At 40.5% G+C, this 23,839-nt stretch overlaps 1 protein-coding gene across 9 annotated transcripts in view; it reads right to left on the bottom strand.

The window, feature by feature from the left end:
* CFLAR (CASP8 and FADD like apoptosis regulator) overlaps positions 1-23,839 on the bottom strand; it is a 50,540-nt gene that overhangs the window by 19,554 nt on the left and 7,147 nt on the right. For 7 of the 9 annotated variants that reach the window (XM_055089389.1, XM_024124471.3, XM_007108135.4 and 4 more), the window contains 7 exons: positions 16,540-16,951; positions 14,027-14,132; positions 12,320-12,455; positions 11,365-11,450; positions 8,331-8,388; positions 5,582-5,631; positions 4,815-4,896 (listed from right to left, as the gene is read on the bottom strand). In XM_055089389.1, the coding sequence (XP_054945364.1) occupies positions 4,815-4,896; positions 5,582-5,631; positions 8,331-8,388; positions 11,365-11,450; positions 12,320-12,455; positions 14,027-14,132; positions 16,540-16,901 (880 nt within the window). In that variant the 5' untranslated portion in view covers positions 16,902-16,951. Of the gene's footprint in view, positions 1-4,814; positions 4,897-5,581; positions 5,632-8,330; positions 8,389-9,057; positions 9,164-11,364; positions 11,451-12,319; positions 12,456-14,026; positions 14,133-16,539; positions 16,952-23,617; positions 23,779-23,839 lie in introns of those variants that run through there. The other 2 variants (XM_028480782.2, XR_447790.4) reach the window with 2 other exon arrangements.

Below are 23,839 nucleotides of genomic sequence, written 5' to 3'. Positions count from 1 at the left end.
TTGCTTTACATTTTTGTGTTAGTTTCTGCTGTATAACAAAGTGAATCAGCTATACGTATACATATATCCCCATATCCCCTCCCTCTTGTGTCTCTCTCCTACCCTCCCTATCCCACCCCTCTAGGTGGTCACAAAGCACTGAGCTGATCTCCCTGTGCTATGCAGCTGCTTCCCACTAGCTATCTGTTTTACATTTGGTAGTGTATATATGGCAATGCCACTCTCTCACTTAGTCCCAGCTTACCCTTTCCCCTCCCTATGTCCTCAAGTCCATTCTCTACGTCTGTGTCTTTATTCCTGTCCTGCCTCTAGGTTCTTCAGAACCATGTATTTTTTTTTTTAGATTCCATATATATGTGTTAGCATACAGTATTTGTTTTTCTTAGTTCCCCGACCAGGGATCAAACCCACATCCCCTGCATTGGAAGGTGGATTCTTTACCACTGGGCAACCAGGGAAGTCCCAAGCATGGTGTTCTACAATAGTAGGGGTGCAATAAACATTTATGGGATAAAGGAAGAATAAATCTATAAAGGTTTAGGGAAATTACATACTCTAGATAAAAGTCTGATTTTTTTTTTTGAGGACAGGAAAAGATAGGTATAAGAGAGTCTTCTAAATTCTACAGGTACAAAGGAATGGTTTTAAAAACACACCAAGACCAGTAGAGCTTACTCCTTCATTCATTCACCCAACAAATATTTACTGAGCTCCCACGTACCAGGCCCAGTTCCAGGTTCTGGAGACATATAGGAAAAGCTCCCCACCCGCATGGAACTTACAGCAAAGTAGCTAAAAAAAGAGGCTTTGCAGTCAAGCTTTCAAATCCCAGCTCTATTACTTAACTAGAGAAGTTAGAAAGGGAGTTTACTGTGCTCCGCTTGCTCACCTTGAAAATGGGGATAATAGTACCTATCTTGCAGTAATATTTATGAAAATTAAGTGAGAATCCCTGTAAAGGAATTAGCAAAGCACCTGACACATAGTATATTTTTAATAAATTTTACACCCTGGGACTTCCCTGGGGGCACAATGGTTAAGAATCTGCCTGCCAATGCAAGGGACATGGGTTTGATCCCTGGTCTGGGAAGATCCCACATGCTGTGGAGCAACTAAGCCCGTGCGCCACAACTACTGAGCCTGCGCTCTAGAGCCCAAGAGCTACAACTACTGAGCCTGTGAGCCACAACTACTGAAGCCCACGCACCTAGAGCCCGTGCTCCACAACAAGAGAAGCCACCACAATGAGAAGCCCACACGCCGCAACGAAGAGTAGCCCCCACTCACCACAACTAGAGAAAACCCGCGGGCAGCAACGAAGACCCAACACAGCAAAAAAAAAAAAAAAAAAAAAATTTACACCCTGATCACTACCACCCTCAAGTTAGTCTTATCTTATTATTGTTAGTTTCTTTCTTTCTTTCTTTTTTTTTTTTTTATGGGTTTGAGAGTTAGATCCTTAGGAAGAGAGAACAATTAGTGGGCTGCTGAAGTGGCCCTGGGCAAGAAGCTGTGAAGAGGAAGAGAATTTGAGACAGTTTTTAAAAAAGGTGGTGAGGGGGGTGGTATTTACCAGCAATCCCACTCAGGAGAATTGAAAATATATATCCACACAAAAACTTGTATTAGTCAGCGTTCTCCAGAGAAAAGAACCAATAAGATAATACAGTGATATGTATAAGAGATTTATCACAGGAAGTGAGAGCCCTCGTTTCTAGTAATAATGTTTATTGCCAGACTCCTGCACTCCTCCCAAATGTTCAGCATTAATCAAGTGAGAAAGTTAACTAGGGAAGAGACAAAGGAAACCCCACAGAATCATCTAGATGAACTGGGCTGTTAGGAAATGAAGAAATGAAAAGTGTTGCACGTAATTAAGACTACTGTCAATCCAAGCAGGATTCCCAGCCTGGAGTCCTCAGAGAAAAATCGCTGGGAGGGGAATTGGAAAATGAAGAGCTGGAGGCCTAGAGCGGGAGTGTGAGAAGAAACTGTGTCTTCCACTTCACATTAATTAATACCCTCCTGCTGTTCTGAGTCTCAACTGGGTGTATAAATGGATTCAGGACCCGTCAGCTGATAAAAGCCACAACACAACAGGAGTAAGAGTGTGCTATCTGGTTTCTTTACCTGTCAGTTAGCCACCTGAGCCCAAGGGTGTTGTAGATGTGGCCTCAAGCCCAGTTATTCGTATTGTTCCCAGAGGCAGGGAGAGCTTGAGCCAAGGAAGCAGATGTACAAATGCACCTCAGGCCAATACCTGTTCTTACCTCATCAAAGATGCCCCTGCTCCAGCTCCTAGAAATTCTGATTCTACGCTCCTTTCCCTTTTTCTCTCCCATCAGGCCTTGCCACTCTCTGCCCTCCCTCCCCCTGGCATTTGTGTTCAGATTCTCTTTCTCTGTCATGCCCTCTCATACCATGACGAGTAGGAGTAGTCTCCCCAGCTATCCACCTGCGTATGTCCCCAAAAGTTACCCCCTCTTGGGGTTACCCCTTCTATTCCAGTTAGCCCCAGGCTATGGGGACCTGCCCCACTCCCCCATGAGCCTAGAGCAGGCCTCAGGACCCCAGTTCTCTGGTCCCTCACTTCTCTGGGTCAGGCTCCATGTACCAAGCACAAAGCCATGGCAAGTTCTAGCTCAGTGGTTTGCAACTAAAATTAAACAAACAAAATGGACAAATAACATTAACTGGCATTTAGTACGTGCTTACAGTGTGTGTGTCAGGCACTGCCCTAAGTTCTTTACAGGTAGGACTCACTCACTCCTCCCAACCTCCCTATGAGGTGGGTCCTGTTATTAACTCATTCTACAGAAGAAAAACTGAGCTACAGAGAGGCTAGAAAAACTGCCACAGGTAACAAGCTAGGCCATAGCAAAGCCATGATCCAAACCCACACAGTCGTATTCCAGGGCTCAACTCTGATCACAATCCTATAATACAGAAAAATACAAATATACACTCAGTCCCTGCCTAAAAGAGGCTCCTAACTCAGCAAGGAAAGCAGACAGTGGATTATAGCCACAAATTCACAAGTCATGGCTTTATCTTTGTGATTCTCCTCATACAACAGATACACATCCTGCACCAAGTCCAGCTGGGAACTTCCTGCTAACGCATGAAGCAGAACTGATTACAACCAAAAGAGGAGGACAATTACACAATCTCTTTTAAAGCAGGAAGTTACTCACTGAGAAAATATTTTCTCATTCTTATGTGAATACTAATGGCTAAAACAGAAAGAATACATCTTGTACATCAACTACACCTCAATTTAAGAAAAATAAAATTAAATAAATGAATAAAGGACACATCTATAGCTCAAGAGATAGCATTTCTCACATCCAACCAAATACAGGACATGAGAAAGTGAGATCATACCTGAAATCCTGGGAAATTCAGCCTAATATTTGCTAATTTGATCTTCTCTTGGATTCTCTTCCCATAAAACTCACCATGGTAACATTCTAAGTGAGCCTAGAAGACAGTTCAGACTCATTCTAAGAGAATGTTGAGAAGCTGGACAACTGTGGAAATAGAACGAGCAATCCCTTCAAGAAAGAGATAGGGATTTCCCTGGTGGCGCAGTGGTTGAGAATCCGCCTGCCAGTGCTGGGGGACACGGGTTCAAGCCCTGGTCCGGGAGGATCCCACATGCCGCAGAGCAATTGGGCCCGTGCTCCACAGCTACTGAGCCTGTGCTCTAGAGCCCGGGAGCTACAACTACTGAAGCCCGTGCTCCTAGAGCCCGTGCTCCGCAACAAGAGAAGCCACCGCAATGAGAAGCCCGTGCACCGCAACGGAGTAGCCCCTGCTCACCGCAACTAGAGAAAGCCCGCGTGCAGCAACGAAGACCCAACGCTGCCAAAAATAAATAAATTAATTTTTTTAATCAATAAATTAATTTTTTAAAAAAAGAAAGATAAATAATTAAACCACATGTTATTGTACTTATCTAGGCTCTTCTCATTCTTTTTTGATGCATCATCAGTGACTAATGCAGTTCGAGTCAGACATCCAACAACTGAGCAAAAGAATCGATTCAGATCCAAACAAAGGTAGTACAAAGGTACTACCCTCAGGTAGTACACACTCAGGCCAATAACCAAAGTCCAGGGTGACAGAACTAAGGGACACATTGCCTCTAAGTGAAGACAAATTTATCCTATTTTTAATGTTCCCCAGTAAAGCTTTCAGAGTCTATCTAGGTGAAATGATGGGGTATCTGATGATACTGAAGCCCAGAAAACTTTCCATTTTAAACCCCCCTTTGGATCCCAGGACTTCTCCCTGACACAGCATCCAGCATGGAAAGACAAGACTGAAACTCACCAACTTTCACAAAGTTTGCCTTTGTGCCAGAGACAACGCTATGTGTTCCCCCAACCTCCTTTCATTTTCCTCCTGACACACAACTTGTCTACTGTGGTTGGATGGGGCACATGAGTTCTAACCAAAGGAATGAGAGTGGAAATGATGCATATCACTTTCAGGCCTGTCCCTAAAGTCTCTTGTGAGATCTTTCACTCGCTTCCTTCATCCACCAGCCCGCTATAGAGGATCCTGAGGAAAACTCCAAGCCCTCAGGTGATGAGGCCACTGATGAGGATATGCAACAAAGCTCTACAGTACCACCCGCACCAGACTGCAACATGAGTGAGAAACTACCCTTCATGTGTGAAACCACATTTTGGCATCGGTTTGCTACAGCAGCTAGTGTGGATCGCTAGATGAATACAGCTTGTGTGTGCCGTGATCTCACTGTGATCTCACTGTGGGAGCATCAGTTCATCTGGAGCATTCACACCTACCTGTGTCATTTCCAATGCAATCGATTATCAGGCAGATTCCCAGGGGCTTGCTCTGCATCTTATATCTCTCTTCCAGTACGTGCTGGAAAGGAAAGCAGGGATTGTTAAAGACCCTAAACATTGTTCTTTTCCTCAAGGTTCCACCCATATGATCTTTTCTTTTGGATTTCCTTAAATTTCCTTTTGGCAGGTGAGTCACTCAATAGACACAGACTGAAGTCATCACAGCTGACACTTCCCTTCAATATCAACAAGCTATTTCAGTTTCTATTTAATTCTAATAAAAATTGCAGTCTCTTTACGCATGTCTTAGCTTTGTGGGATAAAGATAATTTAAAACACAGAGAAAAGATGGGTCATATGTTTCCACAGTAACCTGAGATTGTACAAGTGATATCTTTCCAAACCAATACAAAAGAAGGTCTTTCTGTTATGGAGAAGAGGTATCAGCACAGAAAAAGTCAGAACAAGTCAAGGTTCGGTGTCACTGCTTACTTATATATTCAGCAATCACTCAGCTGAGAAGAGAAATGCCACTTTGGAATTTTCCTGCATTCCAAAGTTCACTAATGCAATCCACTTCAACATCTTTCTCTTTGCTACATCCAAGGTTCCCCTTTAGAACAGAAGAGTTCTCAGAATAGCACACCCTCAGCATCCTATTGTTACAAAGAATTCTTAATGGACAGATATTTTTAAAGCCATCAGTGTTCTCCACAGATACTGTGCTTACAATACAATACCAAATCAGATCATTTATTCTGTACCTGAGGTAAAAATGCTCCTGATTCCTGAATGGATGTCTTCACTGGTTCTCCTGGGGGATGAGAGAGAAATCATTTACAAAGCTGAAGGAGAACTAGCCCTAATCCTAGTTCCTGCGGGCTGCATTTCTTTATGTCACACCATTTTTCTTTCCCTATTTTCTTCCCCCTACTGTCTTTTCTTTCCCCAGCTATACTCAGCCCCAAGCTTCTAACCTCACACTGAAAAACCTAACTGATAAGAAAACACAAGTCCCCATGCTAAACAGGCGTTATGTAGAAAAACTGCTTAAATAGAAGTAAAAGAAGGCTCTCCCTTGCCCTTCTCCAGGTAAGGACCCAGTGACTGGTGAGGTTTTAACCTGATAGGGAGAATTTAATAAACTAACCACCCAACAATATCAATAGCTTTACTGCATGTGCTGAAATTGTGCACAGTGCCTCAAGGGAACAACCTTAGAGACACAGAGAAGGGAAAGCTTTTGCGGGTTTGCCACTTATAGAACAGATGGCCACGTTTTCTTAGTCCAGTGATATTGGGAGATCATAAAATAAAATGTCAGTGGTAAGATAGGGGACAGTGGGCTTAGCAAATATAGATGAACCTAGAGCAAACTCTGTAGATAAAAAATGACTTTACTAGTCCCGGGGAGGTGGAGAAACCACCAGTTTTGAAGCCATAAAGGGCTGGCTGAAACCCTAGCACCATCACTAACAAGTCCTGTGATCTTGGGCAAGTTTCTGAAGTCTCAGGGTGTGTTGGGTTTTGTTTTGTCTTGTTTTGTTTTTTAATCTCTGAGATGAGCATCTAATTTATGACTACTGCAAAAATGAGAAATAGTGTCTAAAGACAGGCAAAGAAAATGTCAATATTTGGTAAGGTTTGGGGGAAATGAGCACTTTCAAATGATAATGCTGTATAAGTTGAAACAGTCTTTTTAAAGGACAATTAGCAATACCCTTTAAACCAACATTCTGCTTCTAGAAGTTTATCCTAAGGAAATAATAGAGCACGTGTGCAAAAATGTCAAGGACATGTACTGAAGGACTGTTTGTAATGGCCCTACGCTACAAAGAAACTAGAAGTCTACCAACATGAAACTGGTTAAATAAATTATGATACATACAATGGAATACTATGCAATGTTAAAAAGGATACGAGAAATCTTTATGCATTTGATAAGAAAAGATATGCAGGATGTATTAAGTGAAAAATAGATTACTGAATAATATGTATAATATGGAGCCAACGTACTTAAAAATTTTACATGTGTTTGTGTGCATATACCTACATATACTCACTAGAGGTACACAGATCAAACATTAATAGTGGTTATGTCTGATACTCAGAATTAAGAGGAAATTTCACTTTATCTTTTTGTATTTTAGCAATCATGGCTTAACAGAATTAAAAACACACACAAAATAATATATGTAATATGTCCATCTCAGTTCAGGGCACTTAGCACTTACTAAAAGTGCTTCATACACTGTAGTTATTATCATCATCATCCAACTGAAATCTATTTGGAAGTCCAAAATAATATGAATACTTGGTTTGATTATTTTAAACTTCTACCAGATTAAGGTCAAGTTATCAGGATGCTTTTCTCTTTTACTAGCAAATGAACCACATCCAGGCAAAAGCAGGCAACTAGCTCTCCTAAGGATCTGCAGGGTGGTTGGGAGCCTCACTTACCTCACCTGTTTAATTACCATCAAGGATAAACCTGCCATCAGGGAGCCCAATTGAAAAAACACTGATTATTTTAAATTCCTATCCAAATCGACCAGGTCTCCCATTTTAAACAGCTAATTCTCACCACCTCACCAGTGTTTCAAGAAACATACTGTCACCTCAGAAATTAATTTGCTCCTCAACAGCTTTTGCTGGAGAGCTGACTTTTACATAGGGAATGCTGGGCATGAGCTGCTCCATCTGGCTGAGCTAGGCAGAATGCTCGTAGGTGCACACAGACAGCATGTCGGCTAAGTCATGAGGTGTTGCCATATAGAGGAGGTTTCCATCAGGCCACTGCCCCGCTCTCTACATTCAGGATCGCCCCTGCACACAAATTCCAAGCTCCTCAGGGAAGACTGAGTCCTCCTTACCTGTCTATGCAGCCCCACCTCCGGGAGTTCTTAAGTACTACAGTAAGAGACTGAGTCTCAGCCCTCACATCAAGGAGGACTCAAGACAAGCAAAAATTACACTTCTTGAAAATGATGGGATCAAGTGCTGATGTTTTAAGAGCAATGAGAGGGATCTTAAATCCCTTAAATCTATGGTTGAAATGACTAGGTGTATTTTTTTTCTTCCTTTCCTTGTAGGGGTGGGGAATGTCATCTGTACAGTATCTAGATTTATTAAATGGGCTATAAAACAAGATCCTAGTAACCTTTCTTCTTCCTGCGGCTAGATATTTGGTTTAACATGGCTCATTACCATGGCTAGATTAATGTTTAACATGGCCTGGTTATAGCTCTATTTCAGGTATAAATGTTATATCTCTTAAAAAATATAATCAAGATGATGAAGCTGATGAAGTAAGAGGTGTTTAAATTCAAATAAGCTAATTTGATGGATAACTAGAAATGCCAATGAATACATTTTAAGAGTTTAACTGTTTTTTATTTTGAGAATTTAATTAAAATATGTAGTTAAAAGAAAGGCAACTCTAAAAATGCAACATTCTGTACTTGAATTATCAATCATTTATAAAGAATGAATATAAAGAAAAGCTGGTCTTACTCTGAATGGCAGGTTGTCCCATCATGAATCTGCGTTCTTTACTCCTCCCATTCTGGAGCTTCAAATATAAAAAATAAGGTCACACTCCCTGTTCATTTTTCAGAGACATTATATTACACCTCTTTAAATATCTCGATAGGATTCTTACCCAGGAAAAAATAAAAATATCACATTCACTGTTAAATTCTCTAAAGAAGGCTAGCAAGAGCCATTAACTCCATAAATCCATATTCTATGGCCAAAGTAGCAATTCAAAGTGAAAATACAATGAATGTATAAATATGCTCAACTAGCATTTAGAATATGGTATAGGAGAGTTGCTACAATAGCTCCAAGTTAGAACAAGCTGTTGGAACATGCAATTGACATTCAACCTGATCTTTAACACAGAGGCAAGGTACAGTATGGTTAAGAGTGAGAGTGGGATTCTGCCACTTACTAAGCTACGTAACTTTGAGCAAGTTCTTTAACTATATGTCTGTTTCTTTATCTTCAAAATGAGAGTAATAATAGTACTTACCTTATAATTTTTTTGAAGATTAAATGTACACAAAGCACTCAGCACAGTGCCTTTTAAGCACACGGAAGTGCTTAATAAATGTCCAGTTATTCTTTTTCTATAATGCTTAGCTACACATAAGCCACATGTGGGAGTGGTTCTTGAAAATTAGCTACCCTTTCTGAGGGCCAGAATGGGATGAATCAGAGAATGAAAGATTGAACAGACCCTTTCTCTTCTCAGATGACAGGTCCTGTGTAAGGTACACATAGCACACACTGTCAACCATCTGATACGCTCAGCTTTCAAATGACAGTTCTCCTCTGAAGCTATCCTAGCCAAAAGAGAGAAGTACACTATTTATTAAGCTGTGTCTGTAGCTAAGTCTGTGCATCTAAATGAAAGAAAAACATGTAAGTTGCTTTTATCACTAATAACCAATGACTTAGCCAGAGGATAATGATATTAGATAGAATTTGGAACCCCACATAGGTGTGCATTCACTTTTACATACTATTAAAGAGATATAACATCAAATCAAAGCTAGATTTATTGCAGATAAATATAAAAAGCATTATATTACAGAGTCACAACTTTTTTTTTTTTTGGCTGCACAGCGCGGCTTAAGGGATCTTAGTTCCCCAACCAGGGATCAAACCCGTGCCCTCTGCAGTGGAAGCACGGAGTCCTAACCACTGGACCGCCAAGGAATTCCCACAACTTCTTTATTCTATAGTATGTTGGTATCATGTGTTATTTAATGCCACCGTAATTTTTAAAGCACTTTTGCAGCCTTGTATGAGTTAACATCCAGGTGTTCAGTTCCCAAATCTTGTGAGGAATTCACTGAATCCATATGCCACAGTGCCTGCTAACTAAATGAATGAATGATCAGGGTCACAGATTAATATAGCAAATTTAAAGAAAAATTTACACACAGAGCATGTAGGTTCCTAATAGGCTACATGGACAGTGAATACAATTACTTGCATTAACAAAATAGAAAGACAATAACAGAAATATGGCAGGCTTTTAACTAAGAATGACAGTATAATTTATGTTAGATAGACAATAGCAGAGAAAGCCCAGAAAATCTGGATCTGAATCCTAAATCAGTTTTCCCTCATGATTTGGTATCATAGAGATTCAGAAGGACAAAAAAAGCATATTTCACTCTTGAAAAAAATGACAGATATATCTAAACTATGACATGATACCATGTAGTTTATTAAATACACCATGGTGTAGAGAAAGGAGTATGGACTGGCCCAGGTCTGGCGGTAGGTAGAGGTGGGCAGTCACTTAATGTTCCTTAGGCCTAAATGTCCTTATTTATTTAATGAGGGTGTTGGACAGTATAATGCTTCCATCCATCTGAGCTCTGAAATTCTATTGCTTAGTGGTATCTCTTACAGATTATATTCTCCACAAAACTATTTGTATTACAGGTATAGTCAATATGTTCATCACATACTTTTATGAAAGTGCTTATGATTTAATCACAGATTATAAACTGTGGTCTAAGTCCTGACTACAAATTCCACATATCCTTATATGGAATGAGGATGAGGATGAGATTACACTAAGGTTAACTTCTCAAGATAAAAGATTAACCAAAGCACAGTTCTGATGATAACCTTGCACCACTGACTAACACAACAACCAGAAGTGACTACATATTATTTATGGTCACAAATCAATCACTCAGTAACATCAATCAATAACAAAAACACTTTTGTTGAAATCATTAAAATAAGCTCAATGAAAAGCAAATGCACAGAGAGGTAAATACAAGGATATTTATTTTGAAGTATTGTTTTATAACAAAAGATTGGTAATAATCTAAAAGTCCACATATACAAGAAAAGGCTAAACATATTGATACATCTAAAAAGTGAAACTGTTCCATCATTAAAAACAATGATTAAATAAAGGCAGTCCCGTATGATTCATATGAAACAATTTCTAAGAATTCTCAGATCAGGAAGTGGGCATAGTGTGCTACCATTTGTACAGAAGAAAAAATACAAATTAAATATGATATGTGCATAGACTATCTCTAGAGAGAAGAAAATGGTTAACAATAGCTGCCTCTGGGGAAAGGAACTGGGGTAAGAGGAAATATACTTTAAAAATTCTTTTAGCACATTTTGAATTCTTTGTCCATGGGCATGTCCTACCTATTTTTACTTAAGAAGCTAAATTTTCAAAGGAACAAGTGAACAATGAAAAAAATGTTTGTATATGTAGATACACACACAGGAAAACAAAAAGACTAGAAGGGAATAACTGTTAACATGGAGGTGATTTATTTTCTTCCCTTTATATATATTTCTCTGTATTTTCCAAATTATTTCAATGAACACTTTAGTTTTGAAATTATAAGAATTTATACATATTTTAAAACAAATGCACATTTCTGTCACAATTTTTTTCAGATATTAAACGAAGTACATGTTGGGAGAATATGTACATTTTTATCAAAGTTCTGAAATTGTTTCATGCTGGGATTCCACACATTTGCTCCAGACTCACCCTTAGGTTATATGAAGGATCCTTAATACTCAAGTTTGGCAGAGATGCCTGGAGAGCATTTACATAATTTGTTTCCACTCCTTGAGCTGCAAGCAGAAGACAGCCTCTGAGTTAAGATTTACAAATTATCATCAAATGAATCTTCAACAGTGGCTCAATTCAGGGTCAATCATGATCTTTCAAAATACCCTAAACTTTCCAGCCACCTTACTGAATTCAGAACAACAGATCAGATGACTCTTCTATCAATGTCATTAAGAACAGACTAAAAGTGCTACTCCTGTTCTTGATCTTGAATCAGCCATTGGGGCGGGTGGGGGGGGGACAGGGCTGTGTGTAGATCTCTGAGTATCAGCCATGCCCTGTGGTGGTAGTAGACTGATAGCAGAGCCCATGTTGAGTGTGAGTCTAAAAGACAACGGGTAGGGGTGCCATGAGAGAGAAGGCCAAGGTGAGCTGGTCCCCTTTATGGGAGGAGGGGTTCTCAGCAGAAAAGATGCCCTTTTGCATCTTTTGAGGAGGTTTTGTGCAACTGGAGACATATGCAGGGCAGTTATAGGACCCCAGTGATAGGATATCACCCCAAGTCAGGCCAAACTCTGGAGCAAGGCAATAGGGCTCAGCATAGACTCAAAAGCCCTGAGTGTCCACAGCGCCACCAGCCAGTACAGAAAATGGGGGTGCAGACTCTTTCCTCAAGACCAGAATGTTAAGAACTGCTTGGCGGCATTTTACAGAGGGCCAAGACTGTGTGGTCAGGGGTGCTGGGTAATGAAGTTAGCAGATGGCGGGTATGGAGGATATAAAGGATTCTGATCTCTAGCCACAGGCTGGTGGGAGCTGTGGACCTTCAGGTTCTGTTCCTTCCACCCGTCCAACACACGGGTGTCTACCAATGAAACCCACTATGCACAGATACTTCCTTAGGCCACAGAGAGGCCAAAATGCTGCTTACCAGACTGCTTGTATTTCTGGATTTTTGTCTTCAGGTCTATTCTGTGGATGTTCCTTAGGCATTTTTCTAATAAATCCAAGTGATCTGGAGCAACCAGGTTTAGCTTCTCCAATTCAATCACAAGATCCAAGAAACTCTAAGAGAACCACCAACAAGAAACAAATGTCAGTAGGGCTGACTATTAGGCCTCATATGCAAACCTCAGGCTGTGTAATTTATTAGAGCAAGAAAATGTGACCAGAGGAGCCCTTTTAGTGACCTTCAGTGATCCTAAACCAGACCTCTCTGTTTTATAGTCCCTCCAAAGCCATGAACAAATTACACTCCTGGAATTTACTCAAAAAAGAGGTTAAGTCTTTGGGGGGCCAACCTGTACCTAGGTTGGAGATAGATACATGGGCCATTTGTGCCATGAAGGATTGAGAGAGCAGGCCTGAAAGTAAAATCCTCCCAAGTTCATTCTCTTCCCAAAAGCCAGGCTGGTGTAATACTGAAAAACTCTGAGGGCTCTACTGAAAAAAGGAAGTGAGAAGGTAGCTGGGGAAACGTTTTTACTAGAAAAATTCTAATGATGCAGTTTTGAAGTCCCTAAAATATGTTAATCAATGCTGGAAATTCCAACTCATTCTGACACAGCAGACATGAGGTGGCAAAATTACAGGGTTAGGGTATTTTGCTACTCATTCACCCTGGACCATAGGGATTGTGAAAGAACTATATTTCAGAAATAGGCTCTGCTTTTGGTGTCATTTCCTTTCTGTTTAACATTTGGTTACTAATGTGCTATCTTTATTTTTAAATTAATAATGATAATTAAATCTACATAAATGATTGGGAAATAAGTTGATTAGGGGACACCAAAAAAGGAGTTGTATTTTTTCATTTTCCTTCCCATTTTGCATTTGATGGTGGGGGCATACGGTCACCCTGTATTCCCAATTTTCAGAAATGAAACAACAATCATTAAGGAACATGAGGAAATTCCTAAGCAATGATTTACCAGAGTCCTCAGAAGCAGGTCCTTGGTGGACATACTGTCACACACTAGAGACCCGAGCTTTTCCTGGCCTGTCCATAGGTCAGAAGTACCATATAAGGCCAGCTGGAATTTATATACTTTTCCAGCAATCACAGCAACCCTAAGATCTTCACCCCTACCTCATTTTCAACCCCAAATCTGTACTTTTGCCATTCCCTGGATACATCAGTCTCAAGGACCTTCCCCTGCCCCAGCTACCCTGCAGCCTAATGACTCCACACTGACCCTGAGCTGGCTGAGGAGAAACAGATGACAGTCAGAGAGCAAGATGGGAGTGGACAGGCATTTCCTCCTGTTTCTACTCGTCATGAGCAGAAGGGACTCCCTAACCCTCCCAGATGATCTGTCAAACCAGGGAGAGAAGCTGATGTATAAGCCAGGCCTATGAATTTTACACAAATAAAGGATAAAATACAAAGATGAAAGAAACACCCAGGGCCACACCAGCTGATATCACTCTATTGCCTCTCAATTTATGAACCAATTTTCTTCCCATCAATGTTACTATGAAAAATAAAACCCATACTCTTCTCCCTTCCCACCTTCACCCCCGACTTGGTCCTCCCTGCTTAAGTACCTGTTTCCCTCTCTTCACACCATAGCGAGCACCCCTCCAACTTCCAATAGGCTCTTGGGAACATGAACTGAGAAAAAGAAAGAAAACTCACCTTATCCTTGGTTATCTTGCCTCGGCCCATATAATCTCTCATGAGGAATATTAATGAGGACACATCAGATTTATCCAAACCCTCACCAATCTCCATCAACAGCACCCTGTAAACCAGATAAGTTTCTTTAGTAAATTCAGAGACCAGTCCTAGTGAGAACACCAAGAGCCTAGGCCTCCTCTATGCCAATAATTGGTTAAAAGACTAATTCTTGCCCCCATTTGAATGCGCCCCCAAGAAAACAGAAAGCTTTGATCACCCCAGGAGGAGATCTTAAGGGAAGTCAAAAAGCCAATTTATCCTTTCCCCAGTTTTCAGTAGGAGATGGTACCTCTTTTTACAACTGCTATGAAAAGAACAAGAGAATAAAAACTTCCCCAAAGAATCCCCTAGCTCCCCCAGAAGTTATAATGAAATAAATGAAGAACCTAAATGACTAAGACGAAAGACATAAATAGAATTCAAAGTGATCTTGTCTTCTCTGTTTAACAAACCCCCAATGATACTGATGCTGCTAATCCAGGGACAATACTTTGAGTCACAAGATTGTGAAGCAAAGTAACACCTGGGCTATCCTGGCCTGTGCCCAAACTCAAAGGTTAAAAGGCATCTAGATCACGGGGACTGTGACTGTAAATATCTCTGTCTAGAAAGCCCCTCCTGATTTAGCCACCTCTGTTCCAGTTGGAGTTACCATCATGCTTTATCAGGGCTCCCAAGGACACCTCATGATTGTCATTATTACCTTGACATTGCCATCATTACTTAGAAGCCTGTTTTCCCAATTAGACTCTAATATTCTTGAGGATGGAAGATTCTTCATTCGTTTTGCTTTAGTGCTTACCAAACACCTGGCATAAGTCAACCCACAATGAAGCCCACTCAACAGAAGAATAAATGAATCTAGCACTCCCGGGCCTCTCTACTCAGAGGCCCAAAGGAACCACCTCCATTCACCACAGCAAGGAAACAAGAGATGGAGAGAGTCCCCTGACTTATTCACAAAAACCCAGTCAGTGCCTCCCGAAAAGTTTTAAGAAGATTATGACATCCTGATGGTTGGAGAAGTGGAAGATGATCAAGAATAACAGCAACAATAATAATAAACCCTTATATTTGTAGAGTGCTACCCAGTTTTAAGAAGTACTTCACATAATTTAAAATAATAATAAGAATTTTTAAAAAGTACTTCACATACTAAATTATCACAATCGATCCTCACAAACACACTTGTGAAATCAAATATTATTATTTTTAGCTTCACAAGTAGAAAAACGAAGACCCACCTGATGTCAGTAGCTGGCTCAGCCCACGTGGCTTAACATTTGGTTACTAATGTACTATCTTTATTTTTAAATTAATAATGATAATTAAATCTACATAAATGATTGGGAAATAAGTTGATTAGGGGACACCAAAAAAGGAGTTGTATTTTTTCATTTTCCTTCCCATTTTGCATTTGATGGTGGGGGCATACGGTCACCCTATATTCCCAATTTTCAGAAATGAAACAACAATCATTAAGGAACATGAGGAAATCCCTAAGCAATGATTTACTGGAGTCCTCAGAAGCAGGTCCTTGGTGGACATACTGTCACATACTAATTTTAAAAAAGTTCTGAGGCTTCAAACAGGACTTTAGACCTCAAATCTCATATACGTTCCAAGGGCCACACTGCTTGCAACTCTCTTTAATATAGTTTTTAATCATGTACATCACCTCCAAATATATATTATCAATATAACTAAAGGCTGGTGGTCTGGAGAAAAAGGAATCACTGATTTAAGTTTACAAATTATCTTTCTTTCCCCAGAAACGCAGCCTTTCCGCTGGTTTCCGTGCTCCTCTGAACCTCCAAGAGAATATTATGTGAGCAGGAGGAAGGAACAACTCAAAGGCTGTCTGAACTAGAGGGAACTCCAGTGGCCGTTCCTCTTCTGAACCGAAGGGGGTCTAGAGATGGTTAATTGAAGAAACGTTCAATCTGGGCTCCCCAGAGCCTTCGGGAGCAGGGACCTCACAGAAAGCAAGCCCACCCCACTAAGTTCCTCAGCAGGGGAAAGACCGGAGGGGGTTCAGGAAGGATCACAGAGCTCTACAAAGGTCAGGAAGATTGCTGTCAGGCTTGTTATTTCCTTTTTCAGTAACCAGAAATGACCAGGCTCTGACATCACAGGCTAGCAGAGAACACAGCAGATCTCACAATTAGAGAGGCCTGCAAGAGTACTAGCCCTTAGTCACTCGTCTCTCTCTCTCATTCTACCCATCAGGCAAACACATACCATCCATCCCTTCCACTTTCATTCTGATCTTCTACCCAATTACTTGAAGCAGACATGTCCTAAGAATTCAGAGTTCAGAGGAATGAAGTAACATCGATATGGCAAGAGGATCAGTGGGTAGAGAAAGTAATGAGGCTGCTTTTCTTACTGTCCTCATTTCTGTGATTCTGAAGTCTAGACCTCCTCCCTCCCTCCCACCAGTCCAGCCTCAGGAGAGGCTGATGAATTACCTATAGTCCGAAATAAGATGTGGGTTCCTGTGCAGGAGGGCCTCCGCTGTCGGTCTGTCCATCTTCAAGACCCTCTTGAGCAAGTCAAACCGCCTTACTCTGTAGAGTAGCTCAGCCAAGCTCACAGAAGACAGCTTTCCTCTCTCTCTTAAAACATCCAGAAGGTCCCTGACATTAAGTGGAACCACATCTGCAGCAACGTCTCGGCACAGAAAAAGAAGCATCTCCTTCTCATCTTCATCAAGTGCTTCTTCCACCTGATGGATGACCTCAGCAGACATCCTGTAGAGTGTCATTCCAAGGAACAGCAGTAAGAAAAGTCTAGTCCAGTCAACGGAAGGCCATGCAGCTACCGATTGCATTTCTGATGGTTTTCTTCATTTCTTTCAAAATCCTTTCCAATGGAGGAGTTCTGTGGTTAAAAGGGAATTTTTTAAAATCCTCCTATCAAAGTAACTTATGCCTAAAATTCTAGGTATAGGCTCTTCCTTTCTTGCTGGTCTCTCTAATCTAGTAGATTAAATTCATATTGTTAAGTCTACAGAAAGCGATCCTCTCAGTAGACAAAGAGACTGACCCAAAATTCAAGACAGACAAAGAAGATAACCTACATTTTAAAGGAAATGAGACCAGAAACAAATCATTTCCCCCAAATCCCATGTGCTTTATCAGAACTTATCAGAATGTAAAGTGTGGTAAGGGGGAAATCACTTCTAGGTAATTCATGACGAAGTGGCAAATGATTGACCTTGGTGGGGGGAAGAGGAAAAGCCCAATGACTAAGCTGCTTTCTGGATGAGAGAAACTGAGGTCACAGGGGTTAACTCCTTTTCGGTGACCTCCCGGTAGGCTTGAACAAATACAAATCTTAGCAAAGGGGACCCTCTGCAAGGTGTCAAAAATGATGGGAGAAAACAGGTTTCTGTCCCTACCCCATCCCTTTTTTCCAGTTGTTCTACTTTGAAACCCTTCATTCACACCTGCTGCCATCCTCCCCAAACCCAGGCCCTTTACACAGCATCACCATGAATGCTCATAGGATCTGCCACCATGGCTGAACTTAGGCCTTGTCAAGTTTTGATCACCTCTTTGGACCTTGAGCCCCTTGGAAGAGTCAGAAGTCTGCACTCACAACACACTGCTGGACAGCAATTATCACTAGAGTTCCTGATGGTATCAGTGGAAGGAAGGAGGTTGAGCAGATCTGCAGAAAGATCTGGGAATTGGGTGGGAACGGTGGGGAGTTCATGCCATGGGTGTATTCTTAACTTCTTGCATTGGAACTCAACCTATTTTCTTTCAAAATTTAAGTTGCAAATGGGGGTCACTGTCTACTCTAAAGTTTCATAGCTATATTTTATGTTAAATAAGCTCTTATGTTCTAGGAGAGTACCCTATCTGTTTCTATCAGACAGCATTTCAGGTTAAAAGCTAATCTTAGCAAAAGATAACTGGAAAACAACCTAACTGTAAGTTGCTAACTGTTGCTACATATTTGTGTACAAGCATATTTATGTATTTATCTAGCAGGATTTACTCAAAGGAACACTGAATCTATTTTATTTATTTATATACAATCTCAGTTCACAAAAGATGAGGCATCTTACACTAAAAACATGTAAGTAGAAAAAAAATTTATATGAGAACAAGGGGGAAAAATATTAGGTAGAAAGTCAAAATGAGGTGGAGGGATAAAGAATACAATGCAAATATGCAGGCCAGAAAGACTTAAACAGATTTTAGTAGACCTTGAATTTGTCCCGAGCTTCCTGGCAGTCAAAGGAGAAAGGGATATAGGGGATGTTAAACAGCTCTTGCTGTCAAAAGTAAGAAAAACTGAAAGATTCTTAGAGGAAGCATAATTTCCCTAGAGTTCCAGAGTTCCCCATCAATGAAAATATTAGTGAGTACATTAGTGTCTGAAATTAACAAAATTACGTTTATTTTAAATTTTGGTTTTTAAAATTTTTAAATATTTGACTTTAAAATAAATCCATTCATTCATACGTTTCACACTGGCCTTCCCCCCAATAGTCTAAATGGGTGAGTTCTTAATAAAAACAGACATTTTAATTAATGTAGACTTGTTAAAAAGTATTGGCGTGTCTATGCCAATCCCATGCTCATTCATCCAAGCCTCACTTAAACACGGCCATTCTAAATAACTGGAGAAATGAAATTTAATAAATGATTGTTTACTGAAAGTAGAAAAACTGGTACTCAGACTATTTTATTTTTATTTTTTTAATCTGAAAGCTCAATACTAATTTTATGTGTTCTGCAGAGCCTAAATCTGTACTCCACTCACAGGCTAACAGGACTTTAACCTAACCACGAGTTTCCATAAAAGAAGGTCAAGTTCTTTTTCTATTCACTAAAAGTCACAATTTTGTTAGTTGCTGTTATTATAAATTAACCTGTAAAATATTTATACACACTAGAAAGTATAAAATAAGTAAACACAAGAAGAAATGAGATGTTATCTACATTCACCAAACACACCTGAAAAAGAACCAGAGATACTAGAAATGAAATGTTCAATTCCCTCTTTTTAAAAACAGTAACAAACTTTTCTAATTCATAATTATCAGTGATATAATCATGCCATCAAGAGTTAACAAAATTAGATAATGTTTTAAAAAATATTATCTGCTCAGTTCATTTCCTCCAGCCATTACACCCAAGGCTGCTTTCTGCCAGTCACGCACAATCAGCAAGAGAACAGGCATGCTGTCTTCCCTCTGTACTAACAGAGGTATAGTCTGGAAGTAAAATCCAAATTACTTGGTGGTAGCATCTGGCATAGTCAAAGAAAATATCAAAAGGAAAACTACAGATCTTGTGCTGACCCAGGCCAACCAGATGCAGCAAAATACCAGTGCTTATATGTTGGGGTGGTGTTGGGGACAGTTAATTGGGACTAGAGGTGATAGGCACTTGAGAGAGGGGAGCATGAAAGGAAGAAGTAGGGTTACAGTCCAAATAATCACTACTTTGTTGGGGTTTCTTTTAAGCCCAAACCAAGAAATTAACATAAAAATTACTCTCAGACTAAGGAAGCCCATAGGGTCTTTTTTTTTTTTTGAATACAAATTTTTTTGGGGGGTGCTTTTTAACATTTCAGACACCATAAATAGCAAATCCAAAATCCAAATCCAAAAACTTTTGCCATGGACAGTGGCAAGCTAATTTTGAACTGATATGAAGGAGAAAGGCCAAGAATAACCGGTATAAGCTTTAAGAACAACCAGTTGGAGGAAGCTGCCTTAGCAGATATCAAGATTTAATACAAATGTATAGTAATATGACAAGGAATAGATAATAAAACAACTAATACATAGATGAGAGCTCAGAAATTAATCCACACACAGATGTCTAGGGTGGTCCTGTAAATCAATAGGGAAAGGACATTAATGTCCAGAAATAGTGCTGAGACAACTGGTTATCCATACATATAGAGAGGATAAACTGGGATCCTTTCCTCACACCATTTACAAGTCCGTTCCACATGTACTAAAGTCCTGGACATAAAATTTCTAGTAGAGCTTCTCCAAGAATATTATTATAACCTACTATCACAAAAATTATTTTGTAAGACATAAAAAGCATACATCCTTTTAAAAATGAAAAAAAGATAAAGAGCAGACTCAGAAGACAAACGCATCATATTTAATTAACAAAGAACTAGTATCCACAATGTAGAAAGCATTTCTGCAAATCAGTAAGCGGAAGACAAGCAACTCAAGGGAAGAATAGGCAACAGGCAGTTCCCAGAAAAAAAGAAAACTCCAAACAGCCATAAACCATATGAAAATATATTCAAACCAAACAGTATTCAGAGAAATGCAAATTTAAACTTCAGTGAGCTATTATTTCACATTGGCCAAATGCTAGTATCTGTTACCAAATGTCAGAGAAAATACAGTGAAATATGAAACCTTTTACATTGCTGGAGGAATTATAAACTGATATAGCCACTTTGAAGAACAATCTGGCAATACCTGGTAAAGATTAAAGCACTCATTACTCCATGACATGAAAATTTCATTCCTAAGTGAATATCCTTTAAAAACTCTTAAGACAGATATACCAAGACACGTACATAACGTTCCAAGCAGCAGTAGATGGTATAGCAAAATAATGGAAACCACTTAAAAGTCTACCAAGAAGAGATTGAATAAAATGTCACAGTCCCTTGATGAAATACTATACAGCCCTGAAAATGAAAAACCATGAATGAATCTCACAAACAAACAAAAAAACAAAACAACAAAACAAATATTTTTGCTAAGGCAAAAAGTTGCTAAAGCACGCATACCATATAATTAACTTACATTAAGGTCCTAAATGTTAATAACACCATATATTGTTTAGGGATATGTGTGTGTGTTTGTGTGTGTATATACTGAAAGCATGAAAAGGGATTAACAGAACATGACTAGATAAAAATACAAAGGGGAAATGACTGAATTTGTAACATTTTACTTCATAAACTAGGCAACAGGTATACAGATAGTAAAATAAATATATCTCTGACCACATTTTCTGACCACAGTACAATAAAATTAGAAAACGATAATTAGCCAAAAGGAAACTCTGTAAGTTTTTGAACTGAAAAAGGCATTTCTCTCTCTCTCTTCTGCACTCAGCATTTACAGTCCAGTTAACAAGTACTACATAAAAAAAACAACCGGAGTATGCCATATAGAAACTATCTCCCAGCATTCAAAATGCTTTTAGAGCTTTTTTGATGTATATATAGACAATCCTTAAAACAAGAAAGCCTACAGGCATCCCAAAGTTATCATCAAAAAGAACAAGTCAGATTTTATTTAACATGGTTCAAAAGATAGGGTAGAAGGAGTGGGGAGGGGGATGGCAGGTAGAATAAGTTCTTTAGAGTTTGGTGAAAGGACAGTGCCCACCACTTACCAGCCCCATTCTACCTGAACTTCCTAGTTCAGCACCACACACCTCCTCTGAAGTCAAGGGCTTCACCTCACTCAGGGACAAAGGAGCTGTCCAAACCCAATTCTTTCTCTTTCCTGCTTTCAAACACCAAGTCCTCCAGATTGACCACTATTTCTATTAGTGTCCTTTCACTCCCACTTCTTCCCTAACTGGGGGAAACTGGCAGCTATGTGTGTTTAGAATGTTTAAGGAATTCCCCTGTTCTTGTACACCCTCACTGGCAAATTGTAATTTAATGACTGTCTCTCCTTTTCCACCCACAAAGAATTTCCACAATGGTACAAACTGTCCCCCACCTTCAGAGCCAGAGCAGTTCCAGTTTCATTTCTCTACTAGTTGCCATGATCACTGAAAACACCAGACAAAGCAGATGTAAGTCACCAGGGTTCATTTCCACTGGCTAATGGAAAGGGTTTCAGGTGCTAGAAGCAGAAACCACTTCAGTTATTTTGAGTAGAAATACATTGAAATAGGGGCTTACGAAAGTGCTGTAAGGGCTGGAGGAATAGGCCCTTGAGTGGGCTTCTGAGAAAGACTTCCAGGGCTCCCAGAAAGATCTTGTCTCAGCCAAGGCAGCGAGGAAGCAGGAGGCCATCACTGGTAGCACAGAGCTCAAGAACACCTCAGGCAGTGACCCCGCGATCAGAGGGCCAGCTGCCACCCCATCTGCCTCCACTCCTCCAAAGCTGGTGACTGGACTTCATAATGCTGCTGCCCAAATCCCCATGTCACCACCACCATGCTTGCCAGCAGAGAAATGAACAAGAGCAGCCAGCTATTGGCCTCTACCCCACTTGTTTACAAATCTTGCCCAAATGCACCTTCATTCACATCCTGGTTGTAAAGGAGTCTGGGAAAGGCAGTTTGTAGTTTTCTACCCTCTAGACGGAGGTGGGAGTGGGTCCTGGGCACCAAGTGACCTTAGCCACCAGAGAAGGATATTCCATGAGAATATTTTTACCTTCTTTGTGGTTAGATCCTCTGCACAGACCCCAGTGCCTGACTCCTAGTAAGCACTCAATGAGTATTTAAATGAACGAATAAATGGAGTTTTGTAAGTTGCTACCAGGTGACAGCCTCACTTCCTTTGCTCCCCAGATGGGACCTAGAGCACGTGCTACAAACCCTCTTCTGGTCAGCACCTCTTTTTTGCCCTTTTGCCGCCTGACTGCCAGCTCTGCAACACCTTGGTGTGCCAGAACTTTCCAGTTTGAGCACTGAAAGTCCCGTGTGCCAGGAAACTCCTCAGTCCCGGGCAAACTGGGATGATCACCTCCACATCCCATGCTCAGATGGTGAGCCTCCACCACTCATACATCTAGAGGAGAAGTTGTGCTGAACGGAGGGGAAAGATCGCTCCACACGCCTGTAGTCTTCGACCTCAGCTGGCCCCTGACTGCTGCTCAGCATGCTATTCCAGGACTGTGGTCAGCTCCTTTCAACACCCTCTCACAGCTTTCTTCCATCCTAACACCACGCACTGGGGCCACTTTTCATCGATGAGCTTGCCACTAATCAGGAGTGAGCTCCGGCAGCCCGCTACCTTCCCCTGCTGTCCCTCATCCTCCAGGGCCATCCACTTCCCCTGTGCCCTCCTGTCTCTGTAAGCCCCTGCGCTTACCCTTTCATCAACCTCTCTCCACCTTCAGGGACTCCTCCCCTCAGCCTGTAAACATGTTCAGTCTCTTCCATCTTAAAAATAAAGAAAACAAAAAACCCCTTCAGCCTGAGATCCCCTAGACCAACCAGACTTTCACTCTCTTTCTTTCATGTGAAGCTAGGATTGCAGAAAGGCAGACTGTAACGTGTACTTCAGCTCCTTCAACTTCTCAGTTCACTCAATATGGCTCCACCTGCATCCTCCCTGCCCCACATCCTTTACACAATGATACTCAGTGCCATATTGGAACATGAGGCAAAGGAAGAATCAGTAATGCGGATACTGTCTTTATTTAAAATTTTGATATTTTGTTCATCATGGGTCTTTTGCATTCATGTCAATTTTTTCAAAATCTTGCATTAAAGTATTATTTATCTTCATTTTCGCACCCCCTTAAATGTTGTGCCTGAGGTGAGTGCCTCACTCTCCTCACCCTAGTATCCTCACCTGACAGTGTTCTTCTAGAGGCCTGGGTGACCTCCTAGTGGCCACATCCAAGGTCACATGGAAGTCTTCTTTTATCCAAGCATTCTGACCTGTTCCTTGAAACTCTTCTCCCTTAGCTGATCTCAGACCACTATATTCTACACGGTCCCCCTCTAACCTTCCCTGACTCCTCAGCACCTTTTCTGCACCTGTTTCTTTTTTTTTTTTTTTTTTTAATAAATT

The sequence above is a fragment of the Physeter macrocephalus genome, chromosome 2 (assembly GCF_002837175.3).
Source record: "Physeter macrocephalus isolate SW-GA chromosome 2, ASM283717v5, whole genome shotgun sequence".
Lineage (NCBI taxonomy): Eukaryota > Metazoa > Chordata > Mammalia > Artiodactyla > Physeteridae > Physeter > Physeter macrocephalus.
Note: the sequence above shows the minus strand (reverse complement) of the source record. Positions and strands in the feature narration are given on the sequence as shown.